The sequence below is a fragment of the Toxotes jaculatrix genome, chromosome 11 (assembly GCF_017976425.1).
Source record: "Toxotes jaculatrix isolate fToxJac2 chromosome 11, fToxJac2.pri, whole genome shotgun sequence".
NCBI classification, from domain to species: domain Eukaryota; kingdom Metazoa; phylum Chordata; class Actinopteri; family Toxotidae; genus Toxotes; species Toxotes jaculatrix.
This window is the reverse complement of record NC_054404.1, coordinates 10,877,179-10,894,482: the sequence shown is the minus strand read 5'-3', so window position 1 is coordinate 10,894,482 and position 17,304 is coordinate 10,877,179. Positions and strand designations below refer to the sequence as shown.

The following is a 17,304-nucleotide window of genomic DNA, read 5'->3' as shown; positions in this document are numbered from 1 at the left end:
AACAATCTGGTCTCCCCTTTGCCCCACTTCTCTGTGATCTCAGCCCCTTTCCAAACTCTGGGTCCTTGCCCAGCAAGGGCTGAGGTTTCAGAGATCATCGGTTCCTTTCAGAATTTAAATGTCACCACACTAGTCCTGTTCATTTCAAATCTGGACAGTTGTTGCCCCCATCCCCCGCCCTCCTTTTTTTAAAAAAAACTTGCTGCACTGGGTGAAAAGTCCACTAACAATACTGAGTATTAATTGTCATAGCATTAGATGGCCACTAGATGGTGGTGCCCTGCTGGGGTCATGTCCAATATGACTATTTAAATGGTGATGTCTGTAGAGGAAACTCAAATCCCCTGAAACCTGTTCAGCAAAAATGCAAGGACTAAATATGTGTGTTCACCGGGATAATAAATTTACTCAAACCTGCGTCTACAGTTTGACAAATTCATCATCCTGGGTGTCTCTGATCATTTTGTAGTCCTTAATGTCTTACGTTTACGTGATTTGTTAAAGTGGCGGTTTGGTGAGGGCTGTGGAAAAAGGTTTTTGTCTTCTATACTCTATACTCTTTTATGCTTCCACTGAAATAATCTACTGTGCACTGTGTTTGTTATTGCTCAAAAATTCAAGTCTTGAGGTGACAGTATCATTTTTCCTTGCACTCTTGCTGAATAAGGAAACTTTAGGGGGATAAATCAGAATGGTGCTTTCTTTGGGACATCCTTTGCATTCAACATAGCGCCCTGATAGCTTCTGTTCAAGTATGTTGTGCTTTGGTGGATTAGAGGAGATTTTTGACTTATCAAACATGCAGACAGTTCATCAGGGTAGCCCTCATGTTGAATCTTCAATTAGGAATGCCCTGAAATGGACACCTTTGTAATCCTAGGCCAGAATCTGGGTATCTGTGAAGTCAGAAGTCAAAGACATTGTCTGTGTGTGTGTGTCTCTGTGTATGTTCTCCATTGCTCCCCTTCCATGTGTCAGTTATTCACACTGTAACATACATATACTGTGGTCCAAATGTCCAAGCAAAAACTCTGAAGTTAAGAAATTTCAGCATGAACTGAAAGTCTCGCTGCACTTGTCTGCCATGCCCTAAAAACTGTTTCATCACTGTGAACAGTTATCTCTGTACCTCCCCTTGTTGCTGAGACCAAAAGTACATTTTCTGCATGCTTATTACATGCTCATGAGGCACATATGCATGCCACAGGATACAACAGTCCCTGATGCCTTCATCCCATGGGTTATGATCTGCGTTTCCCATTCTTTCCTTGGCCAGAGGCTGAAACATATTACCTCATTCACAGCCTTATTTTCCAATGTGACTCAAAGTCAAAGATGCTGAAAGTGTCTCTGTAAAGGTGCCAGACAGTATTAGTCTGCTGTGTGTTTGCACCTTGGCAATGAGAGAGTGGGGACCAGGGACTGTTTCTGCCCAGAGTCACAGCAATCTAGAGATGCTGCTGCTGCTCTGGGAACTTTCACTCCTGCTTCCCTCGGGGTTTAAGGCTTCACATAACAGCTGTATAAATACACACACGCACGCACACGCACACACACACAGGCAGGAAGTAGATGCTCTACAGGATTTTTGCTGCCGGCTGGCTAGTAGTTAAGGAGTTCTACAGTATCTTGTAAAATACTCCTTTCACATCCAATCTCACCTGAACAAGGGCACAGAGTCTCCAAATTGCCAGTTTTGGAAAGTGTAATAGCTAAAAAGAAATATGAATGAAATACTTTGATACAACAGTCAGCATGGTTTAGCGGTGTTTGTCTTTGTAAATATAGTAATGGTGATGATGCAGGCCCACTTACAGGTAGTTAGTAACAAATGTCTTTGTGACCTGCAACCCTTGATCTCCCACTGTTTTAGACATTGTGTGAGATTGTGACAAACAAACAATGCTGCACTTCCTTAGTATAAATCCAATGCTGAAATGTAATGGTGAAATGCACTGAATTTTGAAATGCAAGAAGAGATACTGTTATTAGTCTAGTGCTTGTGTGGGGGACAATAAAACAATATTTAAGTATATGTAATGGCCCAAACAATAGTTGTTTAACCTGATATATTGAAAGTATATGGAGAATATGAGCTAGAGATTGAAAATCAGCATTGTTTGTGTTATATTCCATGTACTGAACATCTGACGGCAACAGAATACATTGATAACAGTACCACATCAGAGTCTGCAAGTCAGAAAACTGACTCAGTAATACAGATAAATCTAATCTAAAGTTTGCTATCTTTAGCTAGCATAAGCTACTGGTCATACCATACCAAGTAAAACTGTACTGAACTGAACTGAACTGAATTGAGCAATGATGCATTTTCACATAGGTTCACTTAAAACTGACACAAAGAACTTATAAATATAAAACACATGATGCTTTGTCTAGTCACACTATTTATGCACATGTGCACATTAGAGTGAAGCTTCCCTTGGGGAGTAGAGCAGTGAAACTGCAGGTCTGAATCTAGCATGAATTGGCCAGTCTAGCCAGTAGAATAGTGTGATGCCTTGGACAGAGCCACTACAGCTGCATGATGGGATACAGGTACGTGATCCACTCCTTTAGCCAAATGGATAGAGGATGTACAAATGTATGAAACACTGTATGAGGTTTGCTGCTGAAGACATTGCTCATGCCTCTCTCCCCTGAATGCCTCCCTCTCCCCTTTCTCCTCACCCCTCTTTCCCACTGTTATAGTTTTGCCTTTTGACCTTTTACAGCCTTAGCACACAGCTTGACCTCTCAAGACTATGTGAATATGAGAAATACTGTGCCGACATACTGTATGTCATTCTGTTGTTAATATTATTACATTGATAACGTCCAAATTTTAGCAACAGTTTCTCCAACAAGAAAAAAAGAAAAAAAATCATTTGACAATTAAATTGAATGTTAGTTTCAAGTAAATCTCTGTGCTTCCACTGTGTTAATTTAATTTGAGGCTCAAGTCTGTGGGAGCAGGTGGCTAAGGCTTGCACTTTCTGATGAAGTTACCTTCCGACTTCCCCTGGATGAATATTTCTCCTTTTGCCATTAACCTGCTGATTTTCCTCTCCTCTCATCCCAAAACATGACTGTAGCCAAGATGTCCGTCTACAAACGAATGAAACTGGCATGTTGTTTTGATTGCGGCCGTTCAGAGCAAGACTGCTCTTGCATGTCAGGCAGTGTACATAGTAACATGGACACCCTTCAGAGGGCCTACCCACTTTCCTCTGTCTCTGTTCATGATTGCGCAACCACTTTACGTGCCTGTAAGTTACACCGCCCAACACATGCTGTTACGTGTCTGTGGTGTGTGCTCCTTTTGTATTGTACCATGCAGAGGAACCGTACGTGTACGTGTGTGTAATGTTGTCTACGTGGTGTGATCTGTTAACTGTGACTCTGTAGCTGTGGCTTACGTGAATTTATTCCTTGGAATTTTGTTTATGAGCATTTTTTATTCAGTAATTTGTCATTTTTCTTTTTTAAATTGCTATCTATCTATCTATCTATCTATCTATCTATCTATCTATCTATCTATCTATCTATCTATCTATCTATCTATCTATCTATCTATCTATCTAATTGTACTTCTTAATAACCTAAATTTCTTTTATTTGGAGTTGATTTTTTTCTTCCTTATTTTTTTGTTATTTATCATTTTTATCTGAACACGATTCATTTTATTTTATGTTAAATGTGTGGTGGGTAGGTGGTGGTGTGGCTCTGTGGTGCTCCTGTACTGTACTGTAGGTGTTAGACATGTGGCTACCGCATGCTGCATCAGTCATGCAGTTGTGTGATAATATCACTAGGGTTTGTGTTGATGTGTTCTTTTTTATGTTTAAGGTAAGATGTCTGTGTACACAAAAATGGAACATATTATTTTATTCTCAAGGTTTTATACTGCAATTTAATGTTGTTTGTTAAATTATGTCTTATATTTTTACTTTGAAGGCACTTAATGAACCGATCAGATTAACATTCTTTTCAGTTTGTACACTTTTCAGTTAAAACAACTTTGCATTTGTGAAATGCGACTTGCAGTCCTTGTTTTTCCCCCCTTACTTAGCAACTTTGCAGAGTTTTTAGTTTTATCGTAGTATTGCTGTTAAAAGAAAATCACATCTGGAATGGTGTTTTGAGAAATTCTTACAATCTTGCCAAGCCTTATAAATGAGGAGCAGTGCACTGATTTTAAAACGTGTTTTTATTGGGGACATTGGTTCAGGAAAGTAACTACTTATTAAAGAAGAATGCACCCAATTTTGCCAACCATTATTTAGACAAAGTCTCAAATTATACATTTTATTGTATAAAATGCCCCGCTCTGATCGCAGTTGTTTGAAATTGTCTTAAGAAGTTTATGTCCTTCAGTCTTTAACAGTCTACGACACAAATGTTCACCGGGAGAAGGGAGGTGTTCAGGAGGAAGGACAAAAAAATCAAATAGAGGAGAGAGAGGCTTTGTACAGCAGGAGAGAGGACAAGAAAATAGATAAGGGAAAAGGAGAGGGGAGGAGAAAAAACCCAAAATAAGAACCACAAAAAAGGGATGTTAGCTTGATGAAGAAAAGGTAAGAGGACTAAGGCTCCTGGAAGACCCCTCCCCCTTTCCATTTTCCTTTCGAGTGGATAGGAAATACTAAATTGTCTGTCAATTAGAGATGGCAGCAGTAGGCCTAGCTATGAAAGCCTTTGGTTCAGACATACAGATCTGATTTCCTTCTCAACATTCTCCCACCGTCTGCCGACTCAGCCTAGATTAGTGTCAAACATGCCATGATGAGTTTGGCTCGGCCTCTTGTAGTTCGGCCTGCGCTGATATCCCCCGATACCAATTACTGGCCATTACATGGTTACTGATCTCACTTCTCCCTCAGCCCCCTGTAGGATTTCAGGAAAGCCTCCTTTGTCTTAGATTTCTTTCCCTTTTTAACTCCGACTTTGTCTGAACAAAGTGAGTTTAGTGAAGTAGTGCATTGGGCTTTGTCAGTCAGGGATTGTTGGATTTCCTCTCCCCATTTCCCGTCTTTTTTTCCACCAGACAGAGAGGATAAGGCATCTTTATCCAGGATGACTTCATGCTCTTGTACATCTGAGCCAGATTTGTCTAGCCTCCACTTGGATAATTGATTTCTTGGAAAGCACTCTTTAATTTAATGTACCCTGTGATCTGATGCAAGTCACATTTAGACCACACAAATACACAGTGGGACACAGACACCTCTTTAATCGTGACATAAGCATAAACCTCGGTGTTGGTTTATGGTCTTTAATGATGCAATATTTTAATGAATAGCCATTTTAACATGCACTCATTCAAGGGGTTTACTGAGTAATGTGATATTTGATGAAGGAGATATGTAAACCTTTGCACAAACCTTTGAACTGTGGACAAATTAGCCAACAAAATTGATGCTGTCTTCTGTTGCTAGGGATTATACATACAGTGATCTTGCAGTTTAGTCAGATGTTGAAAAGTGAGTGAAAAGTAAGATGACACATGAGCTTGAGTTAGATGGGTTAACTTTTGCAGACAAAGATGTGGAAATTTTGGACAGAAGAGAGCAGTTTCAGTTTATGTGTAGTTAAAATATAGTTGGAAGCATAAATTACATATGTAATGTAGCTAGAATAGGGTATAAAAATGTGGTTCCCCCTTGTGTGGGTTGTGTAGACTGGTTCTGTTCTTCAGGTTGAAGTTTTTATCGTAGATTAGCTGACTCAGAAATTTTTTTTTGGACTGTTTATTAGTTATGGTCTGTCTTCATGGCCTGACCATCATCACAGTCAGCCAGCTTCCTTCAGTGAGAAAAGCTAGAGACGTGACAGGGTTTATATAATGGAGAGGCTTACGCTGGGCTATGGACAAGGGTAGGGGACCCCGAGCTCGGGAGATGCTCTTGGCTAGTCAACAACCTTCTGGGCTGTGTGTGTGCATGCATGTGCACATCTTGTGTGTGTACCAACATGTACTTTTATCTCTGTGTCTGTGCATGTGTGCGTATCTGCATCTCATTGCTGGGGACCTTATTTGTCCTGACACGGAAATTATGTTTGCATTTTCATTTTCCCAGCCCTGCTGGTCCATCACCAAACTTGCCCTGACAGCTCCTGTCCACCAGGCAGGCTTGGTCCCCCCCTACCCTCTGTCCTATGCCGCCTCGCTACGCCCCAGATGCTAGCCAGTTAGTCTGCCGCCTCTGCAGTGTGGGCAGATTGCTGGAGACAGATGCCAGGGCCACTGTGGGTCCCTGTTTGAGGATCTGTGTCATAGGCCAGCCCTGGGCCCTCACTGTGACCTTTACTGCTGGAAGAGACTCTGGGAAATAGTGGGGAGTGTCAGCAGCTCAGAACTCAGTTCAAGTGCTCACTGAACCAGCACTTATATTGGTACCAGTCTTCAATAACTCCTCAATCAAGGTCATAAACTGTAACTCCTAGATAATTAATATTGCTGGCATATGTGGAGATTCAAAAATATATCATTGAGCTTATGTTTGGAAAATTTCCATTTTATTTAAAATTTCCATTTGGACAAGAGATCCGGACTGCATGTAAAGATCAAGCCTCTTTGCTTTTGTGTCTGTTAGTGCGGCTGTTTTGAGTAGCAAGTGTCTGCTGTCTGTGTTTTGGACATCTACATGCACTCAAGTATGTAGTTGTTGTCTGTGTGTCCCTAGGTGGCTTCTTCTGTTCTGTCTACAGACCTCACAGTGTCTATCACATTTAAATAGAAATGTAGAAAGTTGGAACATTTATTGAACAAGAAACATTGCAGTGTTGAATCTACCTCGGAAACTGTGTAACTTCAGATTTAGCTCCTTTGAAAAAAAAAAACTGTTAATAAAATCCACCATTAGACTGTCATTACATCTCATTTCAGGTTTTGTACACTTTCCTAAAAGCATGGTTCACACTGAGAATGGACAGTTCATTTCATTCACCTGTCTTTTGTGCCATCATGCAATACTTAAATCACCACCTCCATTATTTTAATCATTTATACCTTTTATTTTTGGTTTATGCCCTCATGCCTTTCACTGATAGTAGTTAATCATAGTTACATTTGATTTAATTTCCATCCACTGCTCTTCCGTTGATGTCTCTATTTCCTAATGTGTCTGTTTCATTACATCCTCTCTCCCTCTGTGTGACCTGTCACTTGTCTTTGCATTCTTCTCAGCCAAATATAAGTATAATGGATATGTCAGATCACGTAAGTGTGTCCTCCTCCATTCTACTCCAGCTCTGTGTTTAGACTGTAGACCCCTCCCTATGTCATGTAACAAACTTAGTAGCGATGCTTTGCTGTAGTATTTTCTTTGTTGTCCCTTATTCCTTCAGGATATGTTAATGTTGTCTTGTGTCTAATATAGAGACAAAATGTGAAAATAAACTCATAGTTTTAATCAGTTTTAAATTCAGTGTTTAACTCAGACAGAACTGTTTTTTTCTAACTTATCATTGTTAAATGATTTTAACATATACTGACAAGAGATTAAAGTAGTACCTAGTATTTATAGAATTTATAGAAATTATTTGTGTTTGATAATACCATGTAGTTGCATGAATTTTTTTTTTGTATTGTGCTGCATGTAGCAGCAGATGGCGCTACAACACCAGGGAACAGTGGAAGTCAAAAAGAGGCTGGCGTTCGATTCAAAGCTGATTGCAATTTAGGTAATTCTTTGGTAAATAATTGTTAAATGCATTCCTTTTACTCTACAGGTTAAGAATAAATTTTAGTTTTGAATTGCTATTTGTCACCTCTGACATTTTATATGTACATTTTTATGTAATGTTTTTGTTCTTGTTAAACATTTAGACATTTTTATTTCCTCTTTGAAATAGTGGCTGCCTCTTTAGCAAAACTAAAAGGAATTGCAATAATCATAATCACAATAATAAGTTTTATTTTTTAACTGTAACAACACAACAGTGCATGGCCTAAAAAGCTCTTTCATGCAGTTGCAGTGCAGATGGAGAACAAAGCTTGCTCACGCAGCAAACACTGTAAAGGCAAAGCCAGCTTAGCTCACATACAAAAGTAAACATTTTTAGTTGTTATTCCTCCACCTCATCATCCAGTTTACATTGGGTCGTGGTGATCTGATAAGGCTTGCATGCAGGACAGTACTGTCATGTGATTAGCATTTCAGGAAGGGACAGTTGCCGTCTGGGTTGTTCAGGATGCACAGTGGACCTGCCAGGGCGGGTGAGTGCTCTCTAACGCTACACGTGTTTGACAAGGGCCAGATGAATCCAGGAGCTATCGGTGGCGCCCCGTAAATCAAGGAGGCAGCTGACGGCTGGGATAAACGTCTGTTTATCGCCCGGGGCCACCCAAGCATGCTCTCTCCTCCAAACAACCAACCAACCACCCTTCTACCAAAGGGAGGAAAAGGGCTCCGCCTCCCAGTCAACTTTACAACCAGATATTTTACTTATCTGCCTCTGTTGTCTTCCTGCAGTGTGCCATGACCCCTTCAATACATACAAACATACGGGTTGACTCTGTAGCCTGTTGGATTATGTGTGTGTGGGTGTGGGTGTGGGTGTGTGTGTGTGTGTGCGTGTGCGTGTGCTTGGTGGAATGACTGGTTAAATATGAAGCATACATGTACCTATTTATTCTCATATTAGACACAGAAGGTCCAGTGATTATTTTCAAAATTACAGCAAAGAAATTCAGCATGTAAATTTACTGTTTAAAAATAGGATGACTGGATTTTTAGTCTGGAATTAAACCTAATTAAACCTACATAATCCAAAATGTTTACAATACATTTTTAATGGTTAAAAATTTTTGAATTAGTAACATTATAAATTATTACTTCCAGTTTTATATTTGTTGATATGAAAGTGCTGTGCTACAGGTTATGCTTGAAATGACACAATATCTGATTGGATTTGACTGGCTTTAGCCAAGCCGTGTTTCTGCTTTGTTCTACCAGACAGTGAAGCACAACTGAGACATAAAACTGAGAGGCTTCTAATTAATTCATGTTTGTCACAAATGCAAAGTAAATGTCGCTGTGAACATTTCTGTGAGAACGTGTGCCAAGCAGACAAGAGATGTCAAAAAATTAATAAAATTAAATTTAAAAAAGTTTTACACCAGTTTTAGAAAAATAATAAATGATTCCAGTTGCTGTGGCATGAATTTTTAGCTTTTAGAATTTAAAACTGAAATGAGAAAAATTGCAAATTGTTTTATACATTTTGTTAAATAACTATTATATATTTTTCAAGTTAGTGAATTTCTTTCTAATTTACTGGCATGTACTGGCTTGTTAACATCCAACAGTAAAATGATGAATTCTTTTTTGTGGGAGTAATTTCCTCTGAAATCTCTGATTAAAAAAAAAAATGACACATACAAATAAGGCAAAAAATAACAGTAGCTTATTTTCTACTGCTTAACACTATATTTAAATTACTAACTAATTTATGAGAATTAATACAGACTTTCTCACACTTTTTATTCTCCATTGTTTGACAGTAATGGATGAAGTTAGACCGTCTTTTCAAAACCGATCGATTAAAACCACCGGCTGCACCTCCACCTCCATCACCTCAAATGCATTCCTTCCCAACACCCTGAACCCCAACCAGGACCACCTGGTCAACCCGGGCACAATGAACATCCCCCTTGTTAATAACCGTAAAGGAAGCCTGCTCCCCATGGGGCCAGGGCCTGGGGCTGAACACTCGCAACTGCGCCTCAGTATCTCAGGCCCAGGAGACGTGGCGGCCAGATCCCTGGCTGAGAGTCGGCTGAACCGGGCCCGCAGTCTGCCGGTGAAATACCGCTACCACCCCAGTAATGCCATGCTGCTCAGTCACAGTAGGCACTGTAGGTTGCCCCCTTAGCGGGATGCATCAGTCAGTAACCCCGCCTGTTCCGTCCTTTCATTTTGTCTTGTTTGCTGCATGACGGTTCACTCTGCTGGAGCTGCAGCTGCTGCTGTTGTTGCCTTTGCTGCTTTGCACGGATTTGCCTGCTAGTGCAGTGGCTGCTACAGTCTGGATGACTTCCAAACTGAGGAGCACTAAAACCTGTGAATTTAGAACTGACACAAAAGAGCTGCTCATCAGTATGTATTGTCAGAAATGTTGCAAGAATTGTGAGCTCTGAGGAGACTGACCTTTGGGAGGGGAAATAGAAAGTTTTTAATTATATACTGTAAAAGATTTTACTACCCAGTGGCTGGAAGGTATTTCATTTTATTGTTGGGGGTATAAGTGAGAAGTGTACTGTTAACAAATTAAGGTTAAACCAGGAGGAGTCTGTCAAACAATATGGCAAGAAATGCATATTTCTGATGTGGCATTTACAAAGTACATTAGAGTAAGAATTATTTGTAAAGTGGAAAGTGCTTGTGATATTCGCTATTCCAAATGCCCAATTGCATAAAGGAAATGTCAGAGAATGACATTTTATTAGAAGGCAAAGTCATATTTCTTATCTTTTATTAGCAGAATTAGGTGACAGCCTAGAATGGGTGCTTAGACAATAATGAAATTCCACATGCTTGGAATAGTCACGGCTTGTGGCGTGCACATTGATTTGCACTAATATCATGCTGTGTTATTGATTTCTAACCAAAGGACTAATACAGGTTTGAAGTGACGGTGCACTTGGCATTTGCGCTGAGAGGGTGCAGAGTGGATAAGAGTATCTGGGTGCCTGTCTGAAAGCTCTTTAAACTCACAGACAGTAGTGAAGATCAGACTACTGTTAGCTTGACTGAAATCTTCAGACAATCGAGCCTGGCCTCACTCCGGCTGCTCTTTCTTGTCCTCTCTGCCTGACTGGGACTTGAGCAAAGTTTGAAAAATAGTGTTGTTTTTTTTTCTGTTTTTCTGTCTCAACATAGCAAAGCATAGCTGACAGGAAACTGAACTTAAATCAGATCAAAATGGTATCTGTTGTAGCTATAGCTCCGTGTCCTACAAAACACTTTACAAAAGCGTCAAACACAAAAATTGATTATTTAATCTTCAATTAAACTTTTAAAACCAGACCTGACCTTCGTCTGCCAGAGGATGGTGTGCATTTACTAGCTGCTTTTGAAATTCATAGTCCACTAATTCATACCCTGTTAGCGTGCCCTGTCCTTCATAATGTGTGTTGAGTGCAAAATGATCTCTTGGCATGGAGGTAGACCTGTAGAAGAGCCATTGTGCGCTTTAGCAAGAACTGGAATGATGGGGTGGGGTTCAGGTAGTTTTATTTTTAAAAAACAAAACAAAAAAACTACCTGCTCAAGATCCATCTCCATAACCTTTATTTATCTCATTATCACTGCTTTTGCTCGTGCCCCACTGACAATGACAGTCTGTACCATCTCATGGCAATTAATGGTGTAGGTAAGCATGGTCACTCCGATGCAGACTGCTAGAGGTCCAACCACCTGCACAATTTATTGGGTTTACTGAACAGATGCCGTAGTGTACTACTGAGAGCCCTGTAAAAGTGCACTTTAGAAGATCCAAAACTATGGGGGTTTTGGGATGTGAGCCTTCCGTGACATTTTTAGGTCATAAATTGGTTTTTCTCCGTGGTTTTCTCCTGCCTTTCTCAGATTTACCATTGTCCTTTACTAATGCTTCTATATTTTCTCAATCTTGACACTGAATTATTAATTTTCCTTTTCTTCTGTTCAGTTTTTTGTTTGCAATGATTGATTGATGGTTGGCTATTTTATTTTTATTTATTTTTATTTCTTTATTGTCAGGTCCAGCACACTTTCCCAACCATCTGTCTCTATTCTGACATTCTGTGCATGTGTTTGCAGTCGAAGACGAGCATCCATCAACTCTCTCGCCCAAAAAAAAGCAGCGCAACGGAGGGATGCGAAACTCACCCAACTGCTCGCCCAAAATGATGAGGTAAGAGATGCTGATTTTATTCTCTTTCCAGCTTTCAAATGGGGAGTGAGAGGAAGTCAGATACAGGGAGGGAGGGAGGAAGGGATGGAGGGATGCGTGTGAGAGATACTTCAGAGGCGGATGCGGCTGATGGTGAGATGGTGGGAGTTTGGATGGATGGGAGGGGGCAAATTAAGGGTGGCAGAAGAAGGAGGTAAGAAACTCTGTGAGAGAAAGAGAGAGAAGAAGTGCCCTGTTAGGCTCTGGCTGTTTAGGATGGCATGCTGTCAGCTGTTAATGACAGAGCTGAAATAATATTTCTGTCATGGAAAGCGGGTGTGAGGAGCTGTTTGAAAACTCCTCTGGCTTTAAAGTCCCAGCTGTCACCTCCTCCGGTCTGGTCCACATGTACTCCTTAAACAATGCTGGCACTAATGACACCAGCAACCAATCAGAGGGACCTGCATGGTTACTTTGCCCTAAGGCTACTTCTCTGTTGTGGGAACCCCTGTGAGTACTGTTTCTAGTACTTAAGGCCATATGCGAGATGTATCATCACAATCAAATATGAATTCAAATATTACCTTCCTTTTATCCTGTCCCGTGGAATTAAATTGCTGTTAATTGATTTTGAAAGATAAAAGGGGTAGGTTTTTGTGCTCCTCTGGCTGCGAGGCGGGGTTAGCAACATGACAGTGTAGAAAATACAGGGAGGCCGAACTGTGCGCATTGGGACGGCTGGATAAAGGCATGGTGGTGAAGATCTAACAGGACAGGAACACTCACAGCTATGCTGTCTGTCTCTTAATGAGAGTGAGTTTTATGGTCATCATCTTTATGACTTCACAGTAGGAAAATTTAGAGAGAGTCGTGCGGTTTTAGTCACACACACTTGCCAATGTTAGTATTTACGCAGTCTAGCTGCACTGCAGTAGAAAGTCCTGTATCTGAAATGTGTGGGAGAATAAATAACTCCAAATCATATTTTCTGTGTGGAATTTAAATCCCTAAAGGCAAAAGCATATTCCACTATAGGCAAACAGAATGTTTAATTTCTACAGCTGAGTAATATACAAATGTGCTTTAATTTCTATAATTTAAATTTTTTTAAATCTCTGTTTTTGCAAGATAAATATGTAGGTTTTTAGTTATTGTGCTGTGGTGTATTTTCCTTACATTCAAGAGGAGTTCTTTGTATGTTGGTCCTGCTAGCTTCCCTTAGGCAGCATTCCTCCTACTACACTGGCATGCCTATGTGATTTTGTCCAGTGCTTGTCGGCCTCCCCCTCGGTTCTCCACAAAACAAGCACTTAATAAGCCTTCACACTTGCCAAACCATTAGCCCAACACAGAGTCATACCCTTCAGTCTAGTTTGCAACAGAGCATCATTTTAGATGCCCTTGCTCAGAGGGAGAAAACAGCTACAAAAACAACTAGACATTGGCATATTTCCAGCTAACTGCTTGTTTAAAAGGCTGTTTAGTTTGCCTAACTTAAAGCACAAAACCTTTTCTTCTCTTCCTTTTTTGCTTAGGAGATGGTCCCCGTTTGCCGTGTAATATATGCATCTTTGCTTTGATCTTGCAGTGATAATAATTCTTGTGAGTTATTTACTCAGTTTTGAAAACGCTTCAAAGCGGTGTCAAAGTTTTCTCTGCTTTAGGGGTGCTTCTGTATTCTGCTGGCTCTTGGGTACTGGGATGACAGGTCCTCTGTTATAGGTGTAGATTTTTTTTTTTCCAAGTCTTAGCCCTCAGCAAAACATCAAATTACCCATCACAGTCCACAGCCCCCCTTCACAGCTGCCCCCACCATCATATAGCACCATATATATTAAACAGTTGTGCTTTACAAGGTGTATTTTATGCACAATGAAAAGTGATTGTTTGAAGTAGCCTTAGGGATACTTTATTCTACAAGCGAGGAGGGGGAAAACACAGTAGAGAGCTGGCAAGAGAGTGAGCATATGTATCAAGTATGATTTTTACAGGACTTGCAGCCCAAAGGCCTTTGTAAATAAATAATGATCAACAGATTGGCTGTGGGCTTTTGAAAAGCATGCCTTTGTCAGTTTGCATGATGGGGAAAATTTTCAAAGCAAGAGCCTGTCTTCGTAGTCTGGTAGAGAGGGATTGGGGGAGCACGCCCATCCGCAGCTTGTGACTGCAGAGTGATACACTGGAATAACTCAACTCCGTTTGAAATATATTCTGAGGGAGGGAGGAAGAAAGAGAGGGGGTGAGACACTGGAGTGAGACATGCTGTAAGGGAAATATTTGTCCTATATAAAAGTGCATCTGATAAAATGCTCACCCAGGGAAAGATATTTGCTTGGCAATCCGATGCACTTTAAATTTATTTAATTTAGAAATTTAGCAAATGCTTTTTGGTGGGTAAACTTCTAATAAAGGATATATTTTCCAAATAATGCATACAAATTAAATCTAGAAAAATAACAAAAAATTTGAAATTGATATCAGTGTATTTTTTTAAACACTAAGGGTGACATTTAATCACAGTTTGCATCCTTACCATGGCCCTGTTATTAATTTCCCAGTCTCCAATCTGACGTGTCACTGTGCTAACGAGCTGCATTGCCACCATGGCATTAACACCATTTCCCCAAACCTTTTTGATGGGTCATGACTGACGACATGCATCCAATCGCAGAAGATGTCATCTGCAGCTGATATCCCTTGGGCGTGGCACTGTGGCACAGACGTCATGTCTGCTCTCCCTGAGCCTTGTGGTAGGTTCAACCCGAGGCAGGGAGAAGGCAGAGGGAGGAGGAGGTGTGTGGAGCTTGTGACAGGCTGCCAGTCACACCGCTGACAGCTCTGTGAAAGATAGCTGTCTTGGCAGAGAGAGGTGGAGCGGCAGCCCGCCTGCATGCGCCAGTCAGCCCCTGTGTGGAGGCGAGCAGAGCTGAGCAGATTGAAGTGACGGGGGCTCCGTGGAGTTGATTGGCGCAACTCGCAGCTGTGGATGAAAGATTCAGGCTGAGTGTAAAAACACTAAATGCTGTCAGTGTTATTATCACCTGCACTAACTGATAGAGGGAAGAGGGGGAAGAGAGGTGGAGAGAAGGGTGGCTAATTGACAGTTTTTTTTTTTTTACTTTTCCTGCGATGGCATGCAACCCAAATGCAGGCTGAAGGAAGAGACAACATCAAAGCCTTGTCAGTGAATGACAGTGTTGATAGAGGATAGAGAGAGTGATACTGAGAGAGATGTATGTCAAATTCTTGAGATGTTTTCTCCCATATTCCTCAAATGTCTGTGTCTGCAGTTCTCTGTTTTTGGAGCTGGTATAGTGCTGCTTTAACCAAGGATTTATTATTTGGGTTGGATTGTAAATAAATTACAATTGCATTGCTGCTGAACACACAGTGCTTATTGAGGAACAGCATTAAATTTTTGCAGTTTATCTTGACTCAGTGCTTTGGGTGAAATGTTCTGGATTGCCTTTAGAGGAACTGTGAGAACACGTCTTGTAGGATAAGTGCAGGAACAAGAAAAGCAGTATAATAGGACTGACAGGAGCCCTTTCATGGTCAGTGTTACACCGGATAAAACTCAGCAGCCCACTGCTGTGGATTAGTCTGTTTGGTTGTGACATGCTGTTGAAACATTAATGTCCATCAGCTGGGAAAGCAAAATGTGATTGGGCAAATTCCTGAAATATTTAAAGTGTGAGCCTGTTGGAGAGTTTACTATTTGCGCCGCATGGCGTCAGGAACTGGGAGAGAGGGTAAAAGCTGGTAATTGGCCTTGTGTTGTCATGCCATTCAGTCAGTAGCACTCAAGTCTTGCCGTTCTCCTCTGCATCACTTCAAGCACCAGGGTCTTTTAGTTTTCTGTTGGCTTGACATCAAGGACAAGAAGGAGGAATGATATGGTAGTTATGGGAACTACAGTATTAAAAAGTTTAACAGTTTGAGAGTGGAACGGACTTTTAAAATGTTGTATGAATAGGCAGCTTGTATCTTATAAAAGCCAGGTGGTCTTTTGCCTCTTTCGTTTCACCACTTCAACCACAAGGCCGCAGTCCGTTGACAAAATGGTCTGACATGCATATATTATTCTGTTTTCTCAGTCGACACGACCCCCTCCTAATTCCTGGAAATGAGCAAATTGAGAACATGGACATGAACGTGAAGAGGTATGATTCAACAGGGATGTTTCACTGGTGCCCATCAAAAGACATCGAAAAAGTCATCCTGGTGAGTAGGGCAAGAGTTTTGTTCCTGCAGTCTTCTAAAATATAACAGAATATGCCAAAAAAAAACAAAAACAAAAAAAAACAAAAAACTGAAGTTAAAGTAAGTATGCTCAGGAGAAGTTTCCGCTCAATATTGTAGCAACACAGTCACATACTAATATGTATTGAAATTTCTCTCAATGCCTCTCTGTTGTTTCAAGGTGAGTTTATTGTTTTTTTCATATATCCTCCAAGGATCTGTGAATAGCATTTCAGCTCTCCACGCATGGGTTTGCTCAGATGTTTTAACAAGGCAGTTTGTAAGCATTTAGGTTAGTGCGTAACTTGTTTGGGCACGATTAACCCTGTCCAAACTAAATGTAAAACAGGAGGCGCTGTATAGTTGACAGTTAACCGCTTTTGTTGTGTCTGTCTGACCAGTGTACCAGCGCCCTTTTGCTCTAGAAAGATTTAACTTTGACTTTAATTCTTAAAGTAAATTACTTCTAAGGGAGGCAGAAGAGTATTCCTACATGAGACCAAAAAATGTTCTAGATTCATGGATAATTATCAAAAATGTTTAATCCACCAGATCAGGCAGCTGAAAGTATGAGCCAGTTTTCAGCAGCGGCCCCTTGATGCTCTTGCTTTTACCTTATATGTCCAATAAACAAAGACACAGTTTTCGTTTCACAACAGCTGGGATCATAGTAGCATTTAGTTTACTTAACGTACACCCAAACTTGCGATGAAATGCACATCAAGCTTGTGTGCCAGGCATCAGATCTTGAAAGCAGAGCATTGCATTGTTCTTTTTCGACATGAACTTCATACAGTTGGAGGAGCTTTGTTTATGCCTCTGTGATTTATGACGGGGTGTTACTCATACATACCGTGTGTGCCTAAAATCTTACAAACTGCATTTCTCAGCCTGATTGAATCAGCTGTCCTTTGAAAAAGACCATATTTTTTGTTTTGTTCTGTAAAAATCCTACTTCTGACTATCCAATAAACTGCTTATAAACAGAATAGTAGTTAACCAAACATTTGTTTATGTAAATGTCACAGCCTGTAAGCAGAATGCTTTAATGATGTAATAAATATGTCAACCTAATTCAAACCTTGGTTAACAAACTATTTAATATGGGTTTATAACAGTTTATAACAGACTTTTGAACACTGTTTAAACTAGTATTTGTTACCTCATGCATATCACCCAGTT

General features: G+C 40.5%; 1 protein-coding gene across 3 annotated transcripts in view; it reads left to right on the top strand.

Annotated features, from left to right (window-relative positions):
- The window catches only part of kcnma1a (potassium large conductance calcium-activated channel, subfamily M, alpha member 1a), a 138,854-nt gene that overhangs the window by 99,637 nt on the left and 21,913 nt on the right, over positions 1-17,304 (top strand). For 2 of the 3 annotated variants that reach the window (XM_041049314.1, XM_041049315.1), the window contains exons 20-21: positions 11,808-11,901; positions 15,978-16,104. In XM_041049314.1, the coding sequence (XP_040905248.1) occupies positions 11,808-11,901; positions 15,978-16,104 (221 nt within the window). Of the gene's footprint in view, positions 1-3,095; positions 3,270-7,189; positions 7,223-7,605; positions 7,687-9,508; positions 9,863-11,807; positions 11,902-15,977; positions 16,105-17,304 lie in introns of all 3 variants that reach the window. The other variant, XM_041049316.1, reaches the window with a different exon arrangement.